Source organism: Arachis ipaensis, chromosome B10, assembly GCF_059453495.1.
Source record: "Arachis ipaensis isolate K30076 ecotype BB chromosome B10, ASM5945349v1, whole genome shotgun sequence".
Classification (NCBI taxonomy): domain Eukaryota; kingdom Viridiplantae; phylum Streptophyta; class Magnoliopsida; order Fabales; family Fabaceae; genus Arachis; species Arachis ipaensis.
The window spans coordinates 798,791-825,100 of NC_142435.1; the positions used below are offsets into that span (position 1 = coordinate 798,791).

General features: G+C 31.2%; 4 protein-coding genes across 5 annotated transcripts; 3 read left to right on the forward strand and 1 right to left on the reverse strand.

The window, feature by feature from the left end:
- Positions 1-2,447: 2,447 nt before the first annotated feature.
- On the forward strand, positions 2,448-6,904 carry LOC107624187 (protein RKD5). 2 transcript variants are annotated; one of them, XM_016326666.3, is made up of 5 exons: positions 2,448-2,676; positions 2,887-3,139; positions 4,628-4,866; positions 5,371-5,591; positions 6,230-6,904. In XM_016326666.3, the coding sequence occupies exons 1-5, from the start codon at positions 2,622-2,624 to the stop codon at positions 6,470-6,472; spliced, it is 1,011 nt and encodes a 336-aa protein (XP_016182152.1). In that variant the 5' UTR covers positions 2,448-2,621; the 3' UTR covers positions 6,473-6,904. The 2 variants fall into 2 exon arrangements, with proteins under 2 accessions (XP_016182152.1, XP_016182153.1); XM_016326667.3 differs by having other exon boundaries at positions 2,507-2,676; positions 5,377-5,591.
- A 2,454-nt stretch (positions 6,905-9,358) lies between these two features.
- On the forward strand, positions 9,359-13,899 carry LOC107623249 (putative serine/threonine-protein kinase CST). The gene is made up of 6 exons (XM_088502700.1): positions 9,359-9,778; positions 10,372-10,733; positions 12,115-12,250; positions 12,348-12,490; positions 12,718-12,841; positions 13,247-13,899. The coding sequence occupies exons 1-6, from the start codon at positions 9,703-9,705 to the stop codon at positions 13,651-13,653; spliced, it is 1,248 nt and encodes a 415-aa protein (XP_088358826.1). The 5' UTR covers positions 9,359-9,702; the 3' UTR covers positions 13,654-13,899.
- A 2,490-nt stretch (positions 13,900-16,389) lies between these two features.
- On the forward strand, positions 16,390-18,033 carry LOC107623250 (dehydrodolichyl diphosphate synthase 6-like). The gene is made up of 3 exons (XM_016325438.3): positions 16,390-16,598; positions 17,175-17,560; positions 17,711-18,033. Exons 1-3 carry the CDS (start codon positions 16,390-16,392, stop codon positions 18,031-18,033), a joined length of 918 nt encoding a protein of 305 aa, XP_016180924.1.
- Positions 18,034-18,226: 193 nt separating this feature from the next.
- On the reverse strand, positions 18,227-23,037 carry LOC107623248 (phosphoinositide phosphatase SAC7). The gene is made up of 18 exons (XM_016325436.3): positions 22,942-23,037; positions 22,757-22,848; positions 22,611-22,668; positions 22,295-22,351; positions 22,177-22,210; positions 22,007-22,087; positions 21,707-21,813; positions 21,215-21,301; positions 21,045-21,122; positions 20,854-20,924; positions 20,631-20,729; positions 20,440-20,539; positions 20,036-20,144; positions 19,844-19,916; positions 19,033-19,126; positions 18,847-18,939; positions 18,677-18,743; positions 18,227-18,578 (listed from the first exon to the last, which is right to left on the reverse strand). Exons 1-18 carry the CDS (start codon positions 23,020-23,022, stop codon positions 18,448-18,450), a joined length of 1,512 nt encoding a protein of 503 aa, XP_016180922.2. The 5' UTR covers positions 23,023-23,037; the 3' UTR covers positions 18,227-18,447.
- Between the last annotated feature and the right edge of the window lie 3,273 nt (positions 23,038-26,310).

The window sequence follows — 26,310 nt, forward strand, 5'->3', positions numbered from 1 at the left end:
TTTATTACATTTCTATAAAATAAGTACTTCTAAAACTAAAAATTCAAATACAAAATAATTTATTTATAAGTTATTTTTAATATAGTCATTTGTTGGTTAAACTATTTTTTCAAAAGTAACTTAATTAAGTTGTTTACCGAAACTGTTTTAACTTGATGAATTAAGGGGATTAAATGTGAGTTTGATTGGATCAAACGATGCATAAAAGGACTCTAGTAGAGTTTTTTTTTTTTTTTAAGGAAACTTTTTTTTAAAGGGGGATATTCATCATTCAAAATAGGAAACTAGGAATTTGATAACAAAAACGCATATATTTAACAAAGGTTGGGTCTCTAAGTACTATAATTATACACTCAGAAATTTTTTGGGGGTTCTGTTGGTAATTTAGAGTTCAAGAGGGTATAATGTATTTATTTTGGCCGAAGTGCTCCTCAACCAAGTTTTAGGAGTTAGTTTGTACAATCCAAACTTGATGCCAGTTAAGGAGATTTTGTGAAGTGCAACTAAATCTCCATAAAGCGCAGATAGATGTAACAAATTTGTCTTCTTGAGGTCTGACTTGTGGAAACGAACAAAACAATTTAGATAGTGAATTTGATCCAATTAAACACTTATATGAGGAGATTGATAAATGTTGATTTATTCCATCAATTTTTACCCAACTTTAAAAACAAAAATTCTTTTAAATTAAATAAAAAAATTGAGTTCCATTCTAACCTCTATCTCCCTCAATTAGTCTATTCCCCAACCCCTCTTCCAAAAAAAAAAAAAAAAAAAACCCTCCAAAACCCCTAAACCATAAAACAAAAAGCTTAGATTATTCATTTGACCAACTTAAACATTTAGACTAAGGGTTGTACAAGTAATATTTTATTATATTTAGATGACTCACTTTGTTAGCTCACACATTTGCTTCGATTTTGAGGTTTTTTTTATTGTCGAATCATTTATATCATAACCACTTTTTATACAAAAAATTGTTTTATAGAGTTTAGAAATTATTCATTATATATTTGCATATATTTATATATTTTTTTTATAAAATTCTCATTAGAATAATCAATTATCAAAATAAATGTGAATGAGAGATCAATTGTGTTTCTAGTTTCTGCAAGGATAAATAATTTTTTTGTATTTATATAGTATAATTATATTTTTAACCTTTTAATAAATAATTTATTCTTTATTTTTATTTTCGGTAATATTAGAAAAACAAAAAACAGTCGGCCTAAACAGTTTAAATTTGTCTTATTTAATATTTATTTATTATAAAGTATATTAAATAAAATTAAAAATAATAAATTTTGACAGTTTTTTATTAATATTTTTTATTATCAAATATTTTCGTATTTTCAAACAAAAAGGAATGTAAATGAATAAAACTGCTCCGTATCTGAATTAAAATAGAGGATCTAAACACAACACATAAAATGGAAAACAATAAATGAAAATAAGTGAAAGATAATAAAAAAAAAATCCTAAAAGGATAGAAAGGATAACCAAAACAAGAAAGTACATCAATAAAATGCATGTGACCAAAAACCAAAAGAATTTAGATTGTACGTTTGACCAACTTAAAGGATAGGATTATACAATTAATTATATGTTTTTAAATAAAAAATGTTAATAATATTAGGAAGATAAAAAAAAATCCGTTAATTCATGAATATTAAATTTGACAAATTTTAATTGTTTTTGATTAATTTTTTTTAATCAAATATTTTTGAAAAAATTTAATATACATACTAAAAAAATTACTAAATTAACCATTATGTATTTATCTATTTATTTATATATTATTTATTCTATTATATATTTTATATAAATAATTAATTTTATGAATAGTTTTTTGGTCTTCATGTAATATGATTTGTATTAAATTTACATGACTCTTTAATTTATATGATTCGCTTACTTGCATAGCACTTATATTGTATTGAAGCTACTAAGTAGAAATTATTAAATAATCTAATATATTTAACTAAATTATTATTTAACGATTCTTAATTATTATCTTAGTTATCTTTTTTATCAGTGAATATTTTTATAAATTTTTTATAATAGTTTAGTCGACACAATTTTATACCTTATTTTATATGAAGTTAACTTTGATTTATTTAACTAATTTTTCTTTAGATAAAAAATTGATAATAAAAGAACCAATTCAAATTCGGATCTAAACACACAAATAAATAAATAAAAAAATAAAAGATGAAAAAAATCAATTTCACTTACATCTATATTTTTTTATAATAAATATCATTTTAATATTTTTCAATAATTAAATATATATTTTGTTTTATTAATTAAAAGTTAATTTAAATATATATTTAATTAATAATAATTATATTTTTATATTGGTATCAAGCGTGTTTGATATATGAAGGTATTTTAAAAAAAAAAAAAAACACTAACAACAAAACTAAAAAAAAAAAAAAAAATCCTTCGACATGATCCTAAAAGTGATATAAAATGACCAAACAACACAGACAAGAAGATCATGCACCTGCAAACAAACTCCAAAACCTCGTCTTTTGTCTCGTTGTTTCTCCCTTTTATCACCACAACGACACTGTTCTTGCTTCGTACCCAATAGTGATGGTAGCATCTTCAACCTCGCCATGAAGAACACCTTGCTCACCACCCTCCTAGTCTTCAAGAACACCATTAGAGAAGGTAACCACCTCAACCCCACCATGCACTTCACCTTTCATATTATAGATTCTCAACTTTCATGCCTCATTTTCATATAAAGCTTCCTTTTTCCCTCCATTTCATTGGGAAAAAATCGATTTTTTATTGATGGGGTTGTGCAAAATTGAGGTTTTTCTTAATTTTTTTCTGTTTAAATTTTTGGGGTTTTTTTTTTTGAGTAAATTTTTGCAGAGTTGATCAGGAGTGTGCATGTATACCAAATAAAGGATGGGAAAGTAAGGGAAGTTGAAAGAGAGTTTGTGTTCTCAGAGAGTGGCTCCTATGGCGAAATGAGGTCCACACCAATCCTCAGATTGCAGAAGAAGCTTTGTGTTGCTGAAGTTTCTGAAGGGTACCAAAATGGAGTGTGGCTTTGTATCTTTTCCTTTCATAGAGATCACAAGCCTCAATTTTCCAGCATTCCAAACTTGCTTTTGCTCTCCAGGTATACATATAGATAATATCTGCTCAAGTCCCTATCTAAAGTTGATGAAACTTTTTGTATCTGTTCTTAGATTGTGTATTTGCTTTTGGTCATGATTATTGCTATATTATGAAATGCCTTAAGATAGAAAATACAGAGGCATGAGACTGAGACCAGAGAATATATTTGTGTCACTGTCTCAATTCCCCTGGTCCCCAACTTTTGGATGGATACCAAATTAGGCATATTTTGTCTTAGGACAGCGACATTATGCATTTTCTATGTCTATCTGCATATCCTTCTTTAAAAGTATGAAACAGGGCTATTAGTTCTCACAATTTATATCTTGCTTGGTCCTAAAATGTGAGAGAGAGGGGGAAGGGGGAAGGGGGTTCCTTTTTAAGTTAGATAGCTTAGTCCTTGTCATAATGATTGGAATTGGTTAGGCATGGCACTGAGAATGCTCAGAAACCACGTTTTGAGTAGGGTTCGATCTGAATTTCAACTTAATCCAATATGTTAAGCGAAATTGCATTGAGTCACATTTTGACATGATTTTCAGTCTCACCTCTCACACCATGAATTGATCCAAAGTTAAAAGATTGTTATATTTCTTTTCCCTGGTAAACCAAACCAAGATTTGCGAAATCGGTACCAAATGTGGAACTAGCTATAGTACTATTACGAGATTTCTTTAGTGGCATGGAGGCTATTTGGTGATAGTGGAATACTTATGCTATCATGAAAAAAAATAAGCTTTTCAAATTTCCAGTCCCCCTCTTGGCTTCTTGTTTCTGGATTTTTCTGATTGTCTTGTGAAAATAACGGAAGGGTACCAAAAGCGAAAAGTCGAAAACATCTGTGAAAATGATTCGTGTTTCAATAAAAAATATATTTTCAGTTGACTTCTTTTGCAGAACCAACATAATATGTTTGCTTATTCATTTGCTGAATTGGATACAGATTTTACTATTGTCATCTTTATGTGACTGGTCTATCAAGGAATAAACGATATGGTCTAATTTACAGTTTTGGGTTTGGGGGCATAGGGGAATCAATAAAAGGTAAAGAGAAGGGAATGGAGTTGTACAATTCCCTTCCAATCTCCACTCATAAAAATGACAACTTTTCTTTTTGGTTACGAAGTGGAGTATGAGCAATAGTAAATTGAAAAATCATTATCATGAAATGTTAAACAACACTAGAGAAAGTATTATTCACAATTTCTTCTTATTAACATCCATTAATGGGGAACTTTTGCCTTACAATCCCTCTCCTACCCTCTCCTTAAAACTGGCATTTACTCGAAGAGTCATACATATCATGCCAGGCATGGCATTATTTGTAAAATGATTGATTTTGTGTTTTGAATTTCACTTGTGCTTCACGTCAAGTGAAAGTACCAACTTAATTAATAGCATTGTTGATTTGTTCAAATCATTATGCCTCCTCCAATTGATAGAATGTTTTGTTTCCAATTGTTTTTAACTGTCTGTAATGAACTTTCAGAAACCTGAAGCTTCGGACAATCCCAACCTTGCTGAGAGACCTCCGTGTGATATACAAATTGGAAAAAGACAAAGATGTTCTATCAGACTCCACAGGGGAAGAACGCCAAGGAAACAACAAAGATTCCCAACCATTGAGAAAAGTGGTTCCCGTGTTAACTCAAGACCTGAATTTTCTTCCTTATGAAGATGACATGTCCGAATCACCGGACAACAAGCTAGATGTCCAAGCCTTGCCAGGTTTACTCTCAATTACTCTCAATAATCTAATGACACAAACTATTTAGCATGAAATGATTTAGCAGTTATTGACATAATCAATCTTCCAATCCGCAAATTCACCGTGTTACAATATGTCCTAATTTTGACTGTCACAGCAATATTGTTTTTTTGTTTCGTAACTGGATTCTATAGTTTTGTAACTTGTGAATACTTTTTAATCAAATCCAGAAAGTCTTTGTAATGAAACGCATACGGAGTTCCCTCCTTTTTCACATATCGTGCGATTAATTTAAATTTTGTATATTGTATGCTTCTGAATTTGAAGGTACATTGCAACTTTGTGCTCTGTGTTAACTTAAGTAAATTTCTGCCAAGTGGTCTCTGATTATCTGTATGTATTGTGCGGAGGAGAGGACACCGAATTAAAACGGAATAAATTCTCTCAACATGTGTTAGTAGTCTTTCTAATGTTGTTAGGCATGCCATATGTAAAGATTAACAGCTACTAATTGAGGTCAACAGATGCAGATTCTGCAGAAAAGAAAAAACGTGCATCCAGTGACCGGGTAGCAAAAATAACGTTATCAGAGTTAGTCAAGTATTTTGATATACCGATTGTAGAAGCGTCAAGAAGGCTAAATGTTGGACTAACAGTTCTGAAGAGGAAATGCAGAGAATTCGGTATTCCTCGCTGGCCTCATAGGAAGATCAAATCACTTGACAGTCTCATTCATGAAATTCAGGTCAGTTTCTTACTGTCCCTTTCCTATTACAAATACTATTCAATGAAGAGCACTTTGGTGAAAGCAAGTAATAGTACTTTGAATTGAAGCATTTAAATTTTGGAGTAATCTCCCAATCTCGTCCATGAACAAAACCTCAGGGACCAAGTAGTACCTCAATCTTAAAGTGGCAAATTTGTCTCTCATTGTACATATACGAATTTCGTACGGAAGACCTAAATTAACACCCTTTTCCAAATGGTGAGGAAAAAATTTGTCATTTATGAATTTTAGGGAGACTTTATCCTCTTTATTTATTTATTTATTATTAATTTGTCAAGATTTCGCCTAGAAAATGAAGTGGTTTCAGCCATTTCTTAATGCCTACTATTATCAAATTTGCATCACTTTGTGGTTGTGGTCCATTCAAATCTAACCAGCTGTATCATATTGCTTCTTAATCATTGTGAACTATACACTATAAGTCAATAAGTGGGGTTGCTGCTTTTCTTTTTCATGTTTTATTGGTTTCTTACTGCACCATTCCTACCCATGCTTTTGATATTTTGGTAGTTTTAAATACAGCATTTGGGAGGTTTATTCTTGCATTTATGCTTCACTATTGTTGAGTGGCTCTCGAACATAAACCGAATTTGTAGGAAGAAGCAAACAACCAAGAATCAGATGACAAGGCTGCAGCATTGGCGGCAATAGAGAAACGAAGGATGTTGGAGAGCGAAAAGGAAAACATAGAAAGGAAACCATTCATGGACATACAAAGTGAGACCAAGAAGTTGAGGCAGGACATCTTCAAGAGAAGGCATCGAGCGCGAGCTCAGGTCAAACTTAATTCGACTGTCTCCAGCAGCAGCAGTAGCAACAAAACTACCATTGAAACTTGAAGGTTTCATATTGAAAATTATGCATCTCAAGGTTCTAAATTATAATTTTAGTCCACATTGGAAGTACTACTCTTTGAGGACTTCATACCCTTTTCTCTCCTATAAATGCTTTTTATTTAGCCTTAAGAATTTTCTCTGTATTCACCTTTCTTAGTTAGAAATTCAGGTGAATCTTTTTTATTTGAACCAGCAACTAGGCTGTGTTGGAATTTTCCTTTAAAACATTTTTCTATAGAACTATGCCTTTAGACTATTTACCTTTGTTTTTTATGTTAGGTGCCATTGCAAAATGCAAAATTATTATAAATTTGACTTTTTTTTTGAGTCCTCTCAAAAAAGTTGTATAGTATTCTGCAGAGTTTTGGATTGGATAAGGTAGTTAGGTAAAATTATTATATCTTAAAACTCATGATTTAAGAATTTGGCTCTCAATTTGTATATTTGGAACACCAACCATTCCCCATTATATTATTCAGTTATGTTAGATGCACTTATTTTGTAAATGGGATTAACTTATGTCCAATGATAAATGATGAATAAATTAACAGTGTCTCATGTAAAATGAGTAAATAATAAATATTTATATTATTAATAATTATTAATTTATTTGTCTAATGTCTATTGAAGTCAAAAAGGCTACCACATGATTTATTTCATATAGTTGAGAAAGCATATAATATGGGTGCAGCATTTGATGTGCCATGGTCCACTAACTTTTGACAAATTAAATTTTTGTCAAAGTACTGCCACTGCTTTTCTCACCTTTGATTTTATTTTATTTTATTTTTTGCTATTGCTTGAAACTAGTTTGATACTTATTTGTTTCTTTTAAACAAGAAATGAACTTTGTTTATTATAAATTATGGAAAAGAAAATAAATTGAGTAATGTTTAATTTGATAGTGGATTGATTCAACTTAAATATTAGATAATAGGTAACATTTTAGATGCATAATGCATTGAGTTTAATTTAATCTGTCATATATTAAGATAATTTAATAGTATGAATTTTAATCATAAAAATAGGGTCTAGATTTATGAGGCATTTTTTTAGATAATGCTTGATGTGAAAATTCATATACAGTTGTTTTTATGTAAAGTTGAGTTGTTTTTATGTAAAGTTGATAGTCGAGAGCTGTTAAATAACAATCATTAAACAGTTTTTTACTATCAACTTTATATAAAGATAATTGTACGAGTAATGAGTATTTACCGTGGTTGATAAACTTTGGATATAATAGTGCTTTCTAATTTTAGTCAAGTCTTTCTTATTGATTGATGTTTTTTTTAGGAGACTGAAATTGTTGATTGTTAACAGAAATCACATTGAGTAGTCTATTTGTGATAAAGTGATTGTTATGATTAATAATAGGTTATAGGTGTAATTATCTTTTGGCAAAGTAAACTAATTACTTTTTTTTTTTCTTGTTATCAACTAAATTATATTACTTTTTTGTTTGTATTTAGGGCATAATATTTATTAAGGTGTCTCTTTCAACTTTAAAACTATATAATCTTATGTTAGTAATATGACTTTTCATGATTAACTTTAAACATTTGATAAATTATTCTCTAATCTCTATCATATGTCACACAAACGAATACTTGCCATTTTGCCGATTGCCATAAGAATTAAGGAGAAATTGCTATTTAATTAAATTTCACAGTAATTTCAAATTGATAATTGTTACATAATCATATATGACCACATATTATTATATATATTAAAAAAAATAAGCACTTGACTTTTTTTAATAACTTCCACATATAGTTAGACTCAATTTTTTGGTTATGGAAATCTCGTTTGTGTTTGTGTATGATTATAGATTCCTGAGGTGCTACACTAATGTGTGGGACAGTTTTTGTTCAGTTTCAGTGTGAAGAATTCGGACCATACGAGTTCTTTGTATGAAAAAGGTGATATTAAATCAGAGGGTTCGATTTGTATTTTTAAATTTTTTTATTTTTAAAAATAAAAATCGGAGGGTCCAATTTCAACATTAAAAATTTTTTTATTTTCTAAACCACAAATCGGACCGTCCCATTTGTGGTTGTTTAAAAAAATAAAACAATACAAGAAATTGGAGATACCAATTTATGTAATTCATAACAACGTAAAACACTTCTCTTCTCACATTATCATGTGATACACGTCTCTCTCACACGAAAAAGAATTTGCGTATAAGTTCGATACTAATTAGTACATCAAATTTAAAGAGATTAATCTCTTTACACTAGTATTGAAATTTGAAAATTGAAAATGAATTTGGTGACATAGTGTTAGGTTTTAGTCATGCTTGTATAGTTGTATTGTAATTTGTATCCTAGTTAGGAAGGAAGAAAACAACTTCCAAGGTGGGTTTGACTAGACACTCCTCACGCGGCCGTTGACTCCAAATACATACATCTTTATATTTTTTTATGTGCAAAAATAATATTTGTAACCATTTTTATCTCTAGCCAATGAGTAATAGCTCAAATGGCATAGTCTTCCCATACTCAATTAAAAGGTTACGAGTTCGAGTCTCCTATCTTTGATAAAAAAAAAAAAAAAACCATTTTTATCTCTAGGAAAAGGATTATACAATATTTTTTTTTCTATATAATTTCTTTCACTCTTTTTTATATTAACAAAATTAAAAATAGAACTCATTTTTATTTTGTTTATTCAAGAGTAAAACTTTTCACCTTGTTAATCATCTTTAAAGAAAAAATTTCAATTTTAATTGATATTTATTTAATATTTAATAAATATTAGTGAATAATTGCATAAAAAGTATTAACATCCAAATTAAGCTAAAAAAATAAATATAAAAGAAAAAGTGTCCAAAATAAAACTTTTATAAATGTTACCTCCTTAAAGAGTAAAGAGACAAGAGCATGCAACAGAATTTTGAGAATTGTAAAACAGATAAAAAGGGAAGTTGCTAAAAATATGTAGTTGTTATTATCATCAAAGAAACATCTTGGTATGTTCATTGATGGATGTGTAAGTAACAGAGAAAATCAAATCCAACCCCTCAGTCAAGAAAATACACATAATCAAAAAGACAAACACACTTCTTTCTCCATCTCTCTTTCTCTTTCTCTCTCTCTCTCTCTGGTGATTTGGTGAATAGTAATCTGCTCTTACTTTCTTCTTTTCCTTCATCAACATTTCTAACCAAACCAAACAGAAGAGGAAGAGAAAGAGAAAGAGAAAGAGAGAGTGAAAGAGAGAGAGAGCTTCACATGGGTCAATGCTTTGGCTCTCTCTCTTCTGCTCAAAACCCTTCATCCTCTACCCTCTCCAAGGCTCAGTATTCAGGTAAAGTTTCTCAATTTTCCTTCTTTTTTTTTCTTCCACTGAAAATTCACCCCAAAACAAATCATGGGTAGTTACTCTTTTCCTCTAATTCTCCTCAGAAAATGCAAAGTTCCAATTTTTGTTCCCCCTATGTTTTGTGTTAGATCATTCACTGTACATGAAAAACTACATACCAGGGTAAAATTGTACAATTTCTTTTTTTTTGTTTTTTTTTTTTGGGGGGGGGGGCTAATTTTTCACAAGTATCTTTTGCACAATTGTTCCAAGGCTCTGACACGAAAAGTTCAATTAGGATTCAAAGTTGATCACTTGTTGGGGGGACTAGTGATCTCCAATGGTTGCATGGATACAACTTTGTTCACTTTTATTTTCTCATAATTATGTATAAATTAGAGGCATCATATTTGAGTATATTAGGAAATACCTCTTAAAAATGGAACTTTAAAGTGTTATCTCATTTATTTGTAGTATAATTTGGAGAATTATGATTGAAAGAAGCTCAATTTATGAGTGTATTCCTTTGATTATAGTAATCCGTTACTAAATCTAGTAAAAAGAGTTTACAATTGTATTTGTGTTCTTGTTCTTTGCAGGTTCAGCTAGCACTGACAGCAGGAATGTGGGGTTCTCGGCGACCACCGCTAGCAGCGCCGGGAAGAGCCAGTTCTCGGAGATTGCAAGCGGCAGCATCATCGATGACGGGACTAGTTCGCTTCCATCTTCAAGTGGCCAGATCCTGGAGAGGCCTAATTTGAAAGTGTTCAGTTTCGGGGACCTGAAATCGGCGACAAAGAGCTTCAAATCAGATACATTGCTCGGTGAAGGCGGGTTTGGCAGAGTGTATAAAGGGTGGTTGGATGAGAAGACACTCACACCAGCAAAGGCAGGGTCAGGGATGGTGGTTGCTATCAAGAAATTGAACTCTGAAAGCACTCAAGGGTTTCAAGAGTGGCAGGTTTGTTGAATTGAATTCCAAGACTTTAATTTTCTTAATCTTTCAATATTTGGTAATTGATGCTAGTATAGTTGTTATTGTTATTGTTATTATTAGTACTACAATTATTCTTTTTCTATATAGTGCCCTTAGGACATTGGTTAGGTTTCAAATTAAAGAAATTTTATGGTGCTTCTAATGCTTCTTAAAAATTTTGTTTTTTTTTTTTTCTTTCAATTAAAAGTTTCTATTTTGGAAACCTTTAATCAATGCCACTGAATAACAGAACCCTTGTTATTATTGTCTCACATGCTAAGTACTAGGGGTAGAGGTGGAAAGTAATTGTGGTGAAAAAGATTATAGAGCTCTTGTTTAGTTGTTGTCAACACCTGATCTCATGATTAACTTAAATGGTAAAAAAATAAAATGGAATCTAGGTAATTTAGGAGATTAATTTTTTATAATATGAAGTGTTTTATATTGTTAATGTATTATATCTTTTTTTTTTGGTATAACCTATAAAATATTCATAATGGTGTGCCTATAAAATTAAATCCTTATCCTTATACAAGGTGTAAATCATAAATGGTTTACTGCATAATATAACCCCTACATTCTATAATTATATATTTTTATTAAGATTATTATTATTATGAGGTTGAAGACTATGCTTTGAAAGAGAACTTGAAATTCTTGATTGAAAATAGTGGTGACCATGATTATGCAATGTAAAGGTGGAGAGGCACAGCTGTGGTTGATGCAGATGGTTCATTAAAAATGGATTCCTTATTCTACAAGTAAACTATATAAAAACATCACATTTATGGAATATGGTCATGGAATGTAGCAGGAAAATTCATTGTGGTCCCCACTTAAATGACCTGTCCTTCTTGCATCCATTGATGATCCAACAGGAAACTTTGGATATTAACAGTTTAAAATAAGTTGTCTTAGTTTCCACATATTTGAATACTTGACTACAAATTGATTTTCAAGATAAGCGTTTACTTTTTCATAAAAAGACAAAATTTGAGAAGTAGCTTTGCAAAATCCCTCTTGACTTTTCCTCAAAAAGGGGGAGCAAAAAATAAATAAAAAAGAATTAATCATGTTTTGTGCATGTTATATAAATATAGTAAAGTAATTAGTTGAGAGGCATTGAGGCACATGGGATATTTTCATTTTGCAAAGTAGTGTGGACTTTTATACACTTTATGAATGTGAAGAGAGCATAGTACAAAACACAGATTGCCATAGAAAGTTAAGTGATCATGTTTTCTTCTTATATTTGTGTATTGTAGAGATAATAATAATAATTTTGTTTGTCACAATTTTTGTGCAGAAGTTTCAACTTAGTGATCTGATTTTTGTTATGCTTCTTTGTTGATTTGGCAATATACAGTCAGAAGTAAACTTCTTAGGAAGGCTTTCTCACCCGAACCTGGTAAAGCTATTAGGGTACTGTTGGGACGACGACGAGCTTCTACTTGTGTATGAGTTCATGCCAAAGGGGAGCTTGGAGAATCATCTTTTCAGAAGTATGAACTGAAACTCTTTTCAAATGATGAAAAATAAAAACTATATTGGTTGTGGATTTGTACCTCATTTGCTTTCTTTTGTTTTGTTCCTAAGCAGGGAATCCTAACATAGAACCACTTTCATGGAACACCCGAATTAAGATAGCTATTGGCGCAGCAAGGGGTCTCGCTTTCTTGCACGCTTCCGAAAAACAAGTCATATACAGAGATTTCAAGGCTTCAAATATACTACTTGACGGGGTCAGCTATATTATGCTAGCTCATTCGTTTCTTAATCTCGTTCTTAGTGTATTTTCCTTTATTTAAAGAGAAAAAAAAAGCCTAAACAAATGTTTCTAGACCACAATCTTAACCATATTTCGAGATGTTTTGTCCACATAGTTCTGAAGTAATCAAAGTTGATGATCTTTACTAGCATACTAAATTCTACAGATCAATATGACAACTTATTGTTCTGTCTCCTGCAGAATTACAACGCGAAAATATCGGATTTCGGCTTGGCTAAATTGGGCCCTGCTGTGGGAGCATCACATGTAACTACCAGAGTCATGGGCACATATGGCTATGCTGCTCCGGAGTACATTGCAACAGGTAATTATATGTATATATAGTTTACAATTCACTCATCTTTTGACTTATGCTGCATGAACTTGAATATAAATGCTATGCTAAGAACGAACGAAACAGGCAGCTCCGGTGCTTAAGGCTCTCGTCCCCCGAGAGACTGATTTTAGGATCCGAACCTGTGATCGATAGGTCAATATGATAGCCTTGTTATTATGTCAACTCTTACTTTCATGAAGTCTAAATGCTTGGTCATGTTTACACTGAACTAATCTAAATGCATATAAAATTTATGCAAAACTTAGAGAAGTGATCTCATTCTTTGTTTATGTTTTTGCAAAAAAAGGTTGACATGAACACACTATTGTTTGAGACTCAAGCAACAACTAACATGGCTGCATGCAATGCAAAATTGTAATCATTATTTAACAGGTCACTTGTATGTGAAGAGTGATGTCTACGGCTTCGGCGTAGTTCTACTTGAAATGATGTCAGGCTTGCGCGCGCTCGATACAAAGCGGCCGACAGGGCAACAGAATCTGGTTGAATGGGTTAAGCCTAATCTCTCCAACAAGAGAAAGTTGAAAACCATAATGGATGCTAGGATTGATGGCCAATATTCACAAAAGGCGGCGCAGCAGGCGGCACAACTCACTCTGAAATGCTTGGAACCGGACCCCAAAAACCGACCGTCGATGAAAGAAGTTGTGGAGGCATTGGAAGCCATAGAATCAATGCAAGATAAATCCAAGGAGTCCAAGAATAGAGGTTCTCATTCTTCTGCTGCCTCTAAGAGTCACCATCATTCAAGGCAAAGAGTTTCAAAAGCAAAAGTATGAGGGAAAAAAATTGTGAAACATTTGGCTAAATGATCTTGTTGAATAGTAATATATGATCCAATCAATATGAATTTTTAATTTTTAATTTTATTTTAATTTATTTGTTTCCTTTGACCTGGTTGGAGGGTGAGATTATTAACAACCCTGTTACAACTTACAACTGTATGATTGTTTTTCTTTTTTTACTTTTTGTTGAAATATTAACATTTTTGCAAAGTGGGAAAAAAAAATTCGTTTACTTGTAAAGTGTGGATTATTCTAAAAGACCTGATATTCTTTAATCTTTTTCTCACTATCACTCTATATTTTTTTTTTTTTTCATTCTTATTTAAGACTCACTATATATACTTAGTATCCTTATCCTATTTATTTATGAAGAGAGTTATGTTATTCGTACCTATAAAAGTTAATTTATTAGAGAGACAAAATAATCAATTTAAATAATTTAAATTTATTTATTTAGCATTTATTTATTATTGAGTGCATTAAATAAAACCAAAAGTAATCAGTTTTAGTAGTTTTTTGTTAATATTTTTTGTTATCAAATACTTTCGATTTTTTTTTTACCGAAAATATGGAGACCCGCAATCTCTTAATTGAGTATGGGGAGATTATGCCATTTGAGCTATTGCTTCTTGGCTATCAAATATTTTCGATTACTAATATACAACCTTCTCTTTTCATCAACTCACTTTATTTGCTAATATTTAGGTAGAAAAATATGTTTAATTATACTCATGTAAAGAACTATGAAGCACGGACACTTCGCTGAGTTATCGTGTCCGCGTGTCGGACACATTTCAGACACGACACTCGTCCGACACGCGTGTCTGCTGTGTCCAACCGTGTCTTAATAAAAAATAAAAAAAATTTCTCCAGACACGCCTGGACACACCTAAATACCATCACGTGTCCGCGTGTCCAGTCTTATTCTTAATATATAATCTTAAAATAAATTTAGATATAGTATATATTATTATTTATTAAAAAAAATATTTTAAATACTTGATATGATTAAAATAAGACATTAAAAATAATTAACAATTTTAATTTATATTTTAATATCAATAAAATATCAAAATATCATTACAATTTATCTAAAAAATACTTTATATTTTATATATATGCGTGTCCCCGTGTCATGTAGGATTTTAAAATTCGCGTGTCGCCCGTGTAGTGTCCCGTGTCCGTGTCAGTGTCCGTGCATCATAGATAAAGAATAACACACTTTAAAAAAATGTATAAATTAACCTGACTTAAATAAGTGGAGTAATCAAGTTATTTATCCGTTTAAACAAGTATCGAGATATTCGAATCAAATTGTATCTTGTGGGTAAATATAAAAAAATACAAATTTGGATATATATATATATATATATATACTCTACTTAACAAAAGTAAGATGAGTAAACAAATATTATTGTGAAAGTCCATGCCATCTTCACCACCATTGAATCAGGGATTATTCCGGGGATCATTCATTTTTTGCTACATATACTCATGAATTATGCACATTATTATCATGTACTTATTACATGTTTAATTATCAGTTGTCTTTAACTATATACTTAAAATTATCATTAACTAATCCAATTTTCATAATGACTTTACTGTACAGCTAACTTTTTTCTCATTAAGCAGAGTCAAGTATATATACCTTATTAAAAAATATAGTCAATTATATATATAGGTTAACTTTAATATATTATTTATAGTTTGTAACACAATACAACTAATGTTAACATATTATTTATATATGGTTTAATTAATCATAGTTTCACTGAGGAAAAAACTTGATCATAGAAGTTATTTGATAATAATAATAATAATAACAGAAAAATACAATGCCTCACACTATTTTCATGTTTCATATTAATCAGTTGCTCACTTGAAAAGGATAGAAATAAAGTAATTCTATGCGGATAGGGAAAATGCTTTTACCTAAATCTAAGCCATAATCTTGCCACCTTAGACGGGTTAATAGTCAAATTAGTCCGATAAGACATTCTTTAAATTCATCCCCGAAAGATTTTTTCAATCAAATTGCTCCTTCAAAGATTGCGAATTAATCATATTTGTCCTCCAGTCACTCCATTAACAATTTTCTTCAAAGATTGATGTTGTAAAACGTTAATTGATAACATATATAATATCTGATATGTCTAATTCGATATTGATTAAATATGTTTATGAAAATTTATTAATTTAGTCATTTTTTCCAATTACAAAAATCCTATTCCTAATATGATCTAGTGACTAAATTGATAGATTTTCATAAACATATTTAGTCAACGTCTAATTGAACATGTTCTGTGTCATGTATGCTATCAGTTAACATTTCACATCATCAATCGTTGACAAAAATTGTGAGTGGAGTAACTAAAGAATAGATATGATTAATTCGTAATCTTTGAAGGACCAATTTAATTGAAAAAATCTTTTAGGGACAAATTTGAAGAATGCCTTATCTTTCAGGGATTAATTTGACTATTAACCCCACCTTAGACGCTTCAAAAAAATAAAATAAAATTACGTAAAATATTTTACACTGTCAATGAATAAAAATTAATTCTATAAATATAACATCTCTGAACAAGACATATATATGTTTATATTATTTTATTCCTTTTTTAATCTGTCTCCACCAAAGTTTTCTATTTATTTTTGAATCTTCCATCATTCTATATTATTGTCAAGGTCTTTCTCTCTTTGTTTGAAGGTATAATAATAACAATAATGCAGATAAGTAATGGTTACACAGTGCACTTGTTAGAAGGGTTATATTGTTATCTAAGAAGACTTCTCTTTAAAGTGTTATGTGTTGGGACAGTGCCAAATCACATTGCATTCATAATGGATGGTAATAGAAGGTTTGCAAAGAAGAACAATTTGGCTGAAGGTGAAGGCCACAAAGCTGGATTTTCAGCTCTCTTATCCATCCTCAGGTATCAACATAATACTACAACTTTTTTATTTTATCCAAATATAAAAAATTCTTGTATTTTCTGTATTTTCAAAAGATATGTCACCTAACAAAAAGTTGGCGAAATGTTTTTCACAGTCGTATAATCACATCTGTCCTTTTGGATGATAATTCTCGATAGTTGTTTTTGCTGATATGATATTACATGAAGATGCCTCAAAATTAAATTCTAAAAAAAAAAATTCATAAACTTCTTGTTATACATATGTATTATAGTTCTAAAAATTTCAACCAAGTTATACAAATGTATTATAATTCTAGCTCAAAGTTTCTAAAAATTTCAACCAAGTTGTTAAGTTTTAAACATTTTAAACAAGTGCATGTACTATAATTGATAATTTTTTTTTCTCTCTGAAGAGTTTTGTATAATATAAATACTTAATTAGAGGTGTTTATAATATAAAAAATTGATTATTATTATTATTATTATAAACTTTTAATTTATAAGAATCTAATTGAAAATTGAATACAGTTAAAAAACTTTAGTCCTATGTTTGTTAGGACTAGTAAAATTTTCTGAATCCGTCGCTGGCGATAGGTACTGTTATGAACTGGGAGTGAAGTATGTAACTGTATATGCATTCAGCATTGACAACTTCAGAAGGAAGCCAAAAGATGTTCAAATTTTAATGGAACTTATGAGGCAGAAGATTGAAGAGTTGCTTCAACAAGAAAGCATCATCAATGAGTATGGTGTGAGGTTGCATTTCATTGGAAACATTTCAATGCTTAGTGAGCCTGTCAGGGTTGCTGTGGACAAGGCAATGCGAGTCACTGCCCACAACAACCACAGAGTTCTTCTCATCTGCGTCGCGTATACTTCGCGCGACGAGATGGTGCATGCCGTCTACCAATCTTGCAAGCAAAAATGGAGCCATCTAAATGGTGAAGAGCCATCAAAAGCAGTTAAGAATGGTGGTATAGGTATTAATTCAGCTCAACTCGACTCGTTTTCAGCCTGTAGGCTTTTAATAATTAAAAATATTCATAGTTTTTATATAATTTTTTACATCTGTCAACATTATTACTTTATTTTTTTGTCCTAATTGTTGTATGCTGTTTGATTTTTGACAGAGAAAGTGAAAGGGATTGAGGACAAAGTTGAGAAACATAGTGTTCCTCCTCCCTCTTCTTGTTCTCTAATAGAATTGGTGGATTTTGAGAGGAATATGTACATGGCAGTGGCACCAGACCCTGACATTTTGATCCGAACTTCCGGTGAGGCGCGGCTGAGCAACTTTCTTCTGTGGCAGGCTGGTACCTGCCCTCTGTATGCACCATCTTCACTTTGGCCTGAGATAGGTTTGAGGCACTTGGTCTTGGCAGTGTTGAACTTCCAAAAGTACCATCATTACTTGGAGAACAAGAAAGAGAAGAAGAAGCACAAGAACTTTTAATTGAACTATGGAAAATGTCTACTTTAATTTGGTAACAATAATAACAATAATATAGCCGAATTTCGAGACAGTTCAGTATAATTTACTCTTGTTTTCTTGACTCAAATCAAAAAGTATAATGATGTTATTTATATATGTATATATTGTATGAATCTTAAGCATACAAAAATGAACTGAATACATGAATCTCCAAGAACATAAACAAAATCTGCATATACAAATTAGGAGGAGGACAGTGGCATCAAAAACTGCCAACAAAAGGCACCAATTATGAATTTGTGGCAGCTATATATAATAGTAATAATGGCTACAAAAAGTTAGTATAGAAAAGAAGAATAAAATGTAATATGAGCATCATGCTAGGGAACCTTATGCAAACATATTGAATTCTTTTAAAAAAAAATTGATCATCATCTAAGACCGCGGCTTGTGTAGGCGTGGCCTGTTGCAGAAAACTCGGCCGTTCGCCCTCACGAACGCTGCTATACCAATACTAATTCCTGCCCACATCAGCGAAAGGAAGAAGTGCCGAAAATCGTATCGAACTGCAAGCAAGAACAGTGGACAGAAGCTATCATATCACTCAAAAAGCATGATTTAAGTATGAAGGACTTATGTAATGTAAAATTGATGAAAAACTCACCTTGTCTCAAGGACATGGTAGCGAAAAAGAATCCGGTCAAAACCAGGCCTAGAGCCAGAGGAAAAGACTGCAGAGACAATAGAAAAAAAAATGATGTTAATATTGATTTGTTATAAGATGAAGTTAATTATGTTCTTCAATCTGGAATTCATCTAAATTGAAACACTCACAGCAATAGATTCAATGCTTCCATTCTGAGAAGTTGGAGTCATATCTCTACCAACAGAGATTATGTAATGTCCTTGCATGAGATCAATTGCATCCTTCACCAACAACACAATTTAATTAAGCATGGTAATTAGTGTCACTAATAAACCAATTATTCATCTATATTAAGCATAATTAGTGTCACAAACCTGCTTTGTTCCATCAGCGAAATTATTCAAATAATAACGCATAAGAGCATTCCAACCATCAGTTAGTATGCCTTGAACAGTGCGGTGTCCAAATCTGAATCCAACAAAACCTCAAACTGTTAATGAAAAAATCAAATCAAATCATGAATATATTTTCAATATAGACTAATCTTCTATATGGTTGCATAATTTTACATGCTCTTTACAACATGATCTTTACAACCTCAAATTTGTACTTGTTTGGGCGCCATTATCTTGATAAAAAAAAAGATTTTTTTTTTATTTTTAGCGTGTTTGGCAAATTTCTAGTAGTAAAAGTAAAAGCACTAGAAAAATAAAAAAAAAAAACATCTTTTTTGAGAAGCTGTAATTTACATCTTTTAAAAGATCTTTTTTCCTTAAAAAAAGATATTTTTCATGTAATAAATAAACAAAAAATACTTTTATATTGTTATACCCAAACATAATTGATAGATAAAAAGATCTTTTTGCATGAGATATCCAAACATAAAATTACTTTTACTTTTTCGTAAGATTTTTTAAAAAAAGATAACTCGAAAAAGACCTTTTCTTAAAAACTCACACAAACAAGCCCAAAAAAAAGCAGTCGGGTGCACAAGCATCTTATTTTAGCCGTACTCAAATAAGGTAATGTAGACAGTCTAACCTAATAATTAGGTCAACAACTTAAACACTTGACCTTGATGTTATACAGAAACAACTCAACCGTTGCTCCAAAACTTCGCTCTTTACATGATATTAAAAAATAAAATAAAATAATCTTAGAAAAATTCCATGAGAAATTGAATACCTGGTAAAATCTCCTTTCAGAGCAGGAGTGCCTGAATATTGAATACTAATGTCATCACCATGATCTGCCCACACTGAACATAGAAAAAAAAAACATAAAAATCAAACAAGAATAGAATCAAAGTTTGAAAGTTTTTTACATGAATGAAAATGAACATAAATTATTAAATGCATAATATATAGTTATACTTACAGATCTTAAATTTATCATCCAGATTTGGATGTGAACTAATTGTTTCTTCAGCTCCAAAGACACCAAGTCTTCTAAGCTGGTATTCCAGCATATTCCGTCCAATCATGCTCTGCCACATCATTTTAATTCCGTCAAGCAAAAGTACTGTCTGTTTGGTTTATGTTTTTATTTTCTAAAACCATATTTTTCGACCAAACTTAGGTGCAGTCACTTCACGTGAAGTTGATAACTGAGAACTGTTAGATGAAAATTTAGTCAAATCAGTCAAATCATCTAACCTCACTCAGCCATCAACTTCACGTGAAATCGACTGCACCTGAGTTTTCACCTTTTCGTTTTCACTTTTTCTTTTCCGAAATTCTAAAAATAGAAAACACTGAAAATGAAAACAGAAACTAGCCGACCTGAGTGACATTTGTACGGTCTAAACAATCAACACAGTTGGTCCTAACAACTCCAAGTTGCTCCTTCATTTTCTCTCCCTTTTCATTCAACAGAAGATATCTACAATTCCATAACAAAGCAATGCAAAGCAAGTTTGAATCAAATTGCTAAAAGCCTTATCAGAATAACTTATCCAATAAAATTTTCGCACCCGTTTCTCTCAAGAAAATCTGAAATTTGATCATAGAGGATTGAGAGACGATCAAAATGAATGTGACCACATGTGCCATGGAAATCAAAGTGTATATATCTGTAAAACAAAAAGAAAAAAAAAATAAAAAGAAAAGAAAGAACATGTGCATAGATGTCAAATAGAAAGAAACCAAAAGAATGTATAAAGCCAAATCTAGAAGTTAATTGAAAGAGACTTCTACCTTACATCATCACCTGCCACCTGCTGCGCCGTGGTCGAAAATTTTTCATATAACCTCCCCTCTCCTCCATGCTGATAAGATTGGGAGCGAAAAAAGTTCGAATTATAGTTGAAAATAAACCACAATGTTAGTACTTAGTAACATTAGATATAATATTTGGAGTTAATTCAGAAGAAGAATTTTTTTTTCACCGTGTTGACAAGATCAATAGCTACCACACTCCCATATTTTTTTCTCAAATCTAAGAAATGACGCTCCATGACTCGAGGCTGCAGCGAAACATTAGTCAATTAGCATAGCAGAGAAGCTTGGAGATCAAGAAACACAAACAAAATGAAACAACAAGTCAAGAACCACTTACAGCTTCATCAGGTTTCAATATCTCAAACTTTGGCTTGTATGTTAAGTCAACAATTTGCTCCCATTGGAATGGCATCGATCCGCGAATCTGCAAGAGATCAAACAAAACCTTTCATCAAACAATTTGCTCCCACTAGAATTTTTAAAGGTTTCAAAACTCCTTTTTTGGTTTCGTGATGAAACCATGGCGTGGACAATTGAGGTTGAGGAGTCCCTCTCTTGTTGCATCGGGGAATTGGTTAGAAGGTTGAGGAGTCCCTTCGAATCAATTTCCAAACTATGGCGTTGACAAGTTAAGTTGATGAGTCCCTTTCTTGTTGTGACAAGAAATTGGGTCTTTGTATTCAATTTCAACTTATCCTTTTATTATTTCAATTACAATTTATCTTTTCTATTCAATTTCAATTTTTGTCTTGTTTATCCTTTTATTTCTTTATCACCTTGTTTCGACCAAATCACTTAAGACAAGATTCGACTAGAAAGCATTAATTACCTGAACAAATGATGCTGTATAGCCATTGAACTGCATAATTTGCTCTGATTCCACAAAATTAGCACAATAACCATCAGCATCAGCCCCTCTTCTCCACATCCGAGTTCCTTATTCGCCAAGCAACAAAATAAGATGTTATTAACAACCAAAAAGTACACAAAAAGTACACAAAAAGTTGAGTCATTTTATAACTACTCGTTCGATTTCTAAGATGCAGACGCGTCTTATGACATTACTAGTAATAAGTACATAGTCGATATGTAAAAGAATAGAAAGGAATTTTGAAGAGCTTTAGATTACCATTTCTTCTTGTGCATCTCCTAGCAATCAAAGTGATGTCAATGATATCTTTCCCAATTGCTGCTTGAAAATGGTGAAAGCCTAATGATTTGTTAAGGATAATTCTAAGAAGGCGAAAGTGAAGCGATATGATCAAACTAAACAACATATGAATGTCTTAGAAAGGATACTGCCTTGAACTACAGGAAGTAGGAATGGATCAAGCTGCATTCAAATAAAATAAAATTGAAGTGAGAAAATGTAGACAAGAAGAAGTTAACAGATGACAGCAATTTGTTACAAACACACCTTGTGATCAATCAGCATTTCCAACATATAATTGTTCCAGAGATATCGAGGCTCTGCCTGCAGCGAAACCAAAAGGAATTATAAATTGAATTGATCTAAAGTAGGCATTGTTTGCATAGTAAAAACTCGGGTGAAGTCGACTTCAGGTGAAGTTGATATCTGAGAGCCGTTAGATGAAAATTCAGTCAAATCAGTCAAATCATTTAACGGCTCTCAGGTATCAACTTCACGTGAAGTGGACTGCACTTGAGTTTTCACCTTGTTTGCATAGACATAAATTTTTTTACAAAGTTAAGATGCTTAGAGAAATTATTACCTGTCTCCAAAGAGGAAGCAATTTAGACTCATCACCCAATTCATTCAGTCGTTGGACACTGCATAATTTTATGTAAAATTCATATCAATAAGAATTGGATGATGATTTCTGAAAAATCTAAAAAAATTAAACGAAAAAAGAATCACCTCAAAGTTAAATTAGTGTCATATGAGAAGAATAGGCCATATGTCTTCTCAGCAACAGTTATTAACCTAGAAAATTCCATCTCTGTTTTCTTCTGCAAAAAGAATATCATACATCAAAATTGATAGTGAATTTTCATTGGAAAACAAATAGAAGCAAATGGAGTTAAAGGAAGTTAGTTAGTTACTTGCTCAGCAGGGGTATTGTTAAGAGTTTGATCACATGCAAAAACCTTCATTGATGATATCTTGTAAATTGGATGCCCCATGTGTGTTCCAACACATTCACGCCCAGTTATTACCAGCAAATATGATCCTATAAACCATTACATACTCACTTTAATTTCAAGTACTACTATAGTTAGGATAATGTTTAAATCGGTCGCGAAATCGTAGTTACATGGAAAGCAATACGTTCTGATATGGAACGGGTAGGTGATATGTCATATGTAAAATATTTTATGTGAAAAATATACATATGACTAGGGTGTAAGTTACCAAATCGGACCGAAAATTACTGCAAAACTAAACCGAAAATTATAACAACCGATTTGAAAACCGAAAAAATCGGTTTTTTTTTTTTTTACAAAATCGATCGGTTCGATTCGGTTTTCGGTTGGCTTGATAGAAACCAAACTGAACCGAACCGAACCGAAGATATGCATACATTTCAATGTTTTAACCATTTTAACCTTTAACCTAACCACAAAAATCCTCAACCCCTAACCATTTCAATGTTTTACTCTTATTATTTCAGTTTATTGACTATTTTAAACATCTAATTATTGTGATTCATATTCTTCTCATTAGAAATTAAAAACCAAAAAAATCGACCAAACCAAACCGCTGTTGGTTCGGTTCGGTTCGATTCAGTTATTATAAAAGCAGCAAACCGAACGGTTGTGTGTCTGTAAGAACCGAACATATCGGTTTGGTTGGTTTTTAGTCCAAAACCGAACCAAACCGAACCGATAACACCCCTACATATGACCTTTTGATACGCGGCGTATATGTTGAAATATGAAATACACATTGAAAATGAGTTAAACAGCGCGTGTATTTATATTGAAAATAGTAGTTACCAGCCAAGATCTTTAGCATGCCAATGACACCAAAAATGGTCATGATCTTAGGAACTCGAAGGGTGCTGCATTCAGGGATGCCATCAATGAGCTTCATGGTTCCATCTTTTCTACTAATTGAGAGTGGAGATCGAGAAGATGATCCTTCAATTGGTTCAATCACATACTGGTTCGGAAATTCCCATAGCCGCATCTTTGTGTGCAGCTTCTGCCCCGAATCTCCTTTCTCCATTCTTTCCCTGTTCAATCTAAAGATAATAGCCAATCTAAAGATAATAGCCGAAAATCGTCAGATAATTTGATGGTAGAAACTTACGTATAGTTATTTTTACGTGAAGATGATAGTTAAAAATTGTTAGATTCCAATTTAATCAAGGTGAAAACTCAGGTGAAGTCGACTTTATGTGAAGTTGATATCTGAGAGCCTTTAGATGAAAATTTAGTCAAATCAGTCAAATCATCTAACGGCTCTCAGGTATCAACTTCACGTGAAGTCGACTACACCTGAATTTCCACCTTTAATCAAACATATCAAATCATTTAACAGTTCTTAGTTATTTTTACGTGAAAATAAATACACGTGAGTCTCCACCAGTAATTGTCTAAACTGTTTAACATAATATAATCAAGGTTAAAATTATTATCTTTACGTGAAGATATTTTCACGTGAATAATTATTTAAATTGCAAACAATGAAATGACGTTGTTTGCAATTTAAAACAATGTGAAAAAAGAAATGGTTAACATGAGAGCTATGAAATTTTGAATGCATAGAAAAGAGAAATATTTACCTTTGTTGAAGGAGGATTAATGAATAATAAGAACACTAATTGTGATAACCAAAGAGATCTTAAAACTTTGAATTAGCAATGAAAGCAAGAAGGGGACACCACTAATATGCGCTTCATTATTTTTTTTTTTTTTTAAATTTTGTTTTGTTTGGAAGCAAATGTGTGTTGAAGAGTATGAGATTGTATTAGTGATGATATCAAAATAAGATTGAAACCTTTTTTGAGGCTAAAACAGTGGGTAATGCATGTGAATTAAGGACACGTAAAATGCAATTATGGGTTTGTGAGAGCTACTTGCCTACTACAATGGAGAACCTTGTGACGTAGTCAATTTTAAAATTAACGTTTAGGACACTTTTTTTTTTTGTTTAAAATAATTATTTGACTAAGTAATAATAATAATACACTACAAACGAATATATAAATATATGAACTAAGTAATAATAATAATTATTTGATTAACATTTAGGAGACTCTTTTTTTTTTTACTTTATTTGCAGGTGGAAACTCAGGTGCAATCGACTTTACGTGAAGTTGATACCTGAGAGCCGTTAGATGATTTGACTGATTTGACTAAATTTTCATCTAACGGCTCTCAAGTATCAACTTCACGTGAAGTCGACTTCACCTGAGTTTTCACCTTATTTGCATTGGTTCAAAACCGCCATCATTTGCCATTCAAGTATTTTGAGCAATAATACCAAAATCAATTATTGAGATTTATATAAATATATGTTTGGCAATTAATGGACAAATAAGAATTGGGTCTAGATCTTGAAAGTACACTTGATTGCAATGATTAATTAATCATTATAAGATTAGACCCACCATTTTTCATCAACTTCTGTAGGAAGCAAATTCAAATCAAAATTGATATTAATCTTATCATCACCATCATCATCAACACCATGATCTTTATTAAGGTCCTTCTTAATAACAATGGAATCCAATTTATTTGTCTTCAGCTTCTGCTTCTTTTCAGGAAGAGACTCCATCAAATCATCAATTTCTTCGTTTATTATGAAAAGAGATTCTTGTGTTGCATGGTGAGCAAGTAGATCCAAACCTTCAAGTAGTTCTTCAGTGGGAACAATTGAGTCTTCAAGTAGATTAATTAATCACATAATTAAGCAAACATGCATAACAAAAAAATATTATCAAATACAAATGTATACGTATTTGTTAAATATATATATATATATATAACCATTTAAATTTTTTAAATAAATAGTTTTATGATACATGTGTATACACCTCCATAGATATGAACATAATACAAAACTCATTTAAATATTTTTTTATTAAATACTTAATTAATATAATTATTGGTCAACAGATGTTCTAGAATTAGACGAGTACATTTTTAGTGGACAAAATTAAAAAGAATAATATCAATTAAGTAGTAGTCTAATATCAAGAACCGAAGAAGTATATGTATATGCCTATTTTCTTTTACATGAAACTATAATAATTATAGTGAGCAATAATGTTCACATCTACATTTGAATCTGAATTAATTAAGTAATAAGCAGCATAACTAAAAATTTGAGAAAAAAAAATATATGTAATAAGTTATTTCCGAATAAACATGATTGAGAAATGTGAACATATCTTTATTGTTATTATTATCAACTATGAAATCATATTAAAAATATAATTTAATTATTTTATTAATTTTTATAAT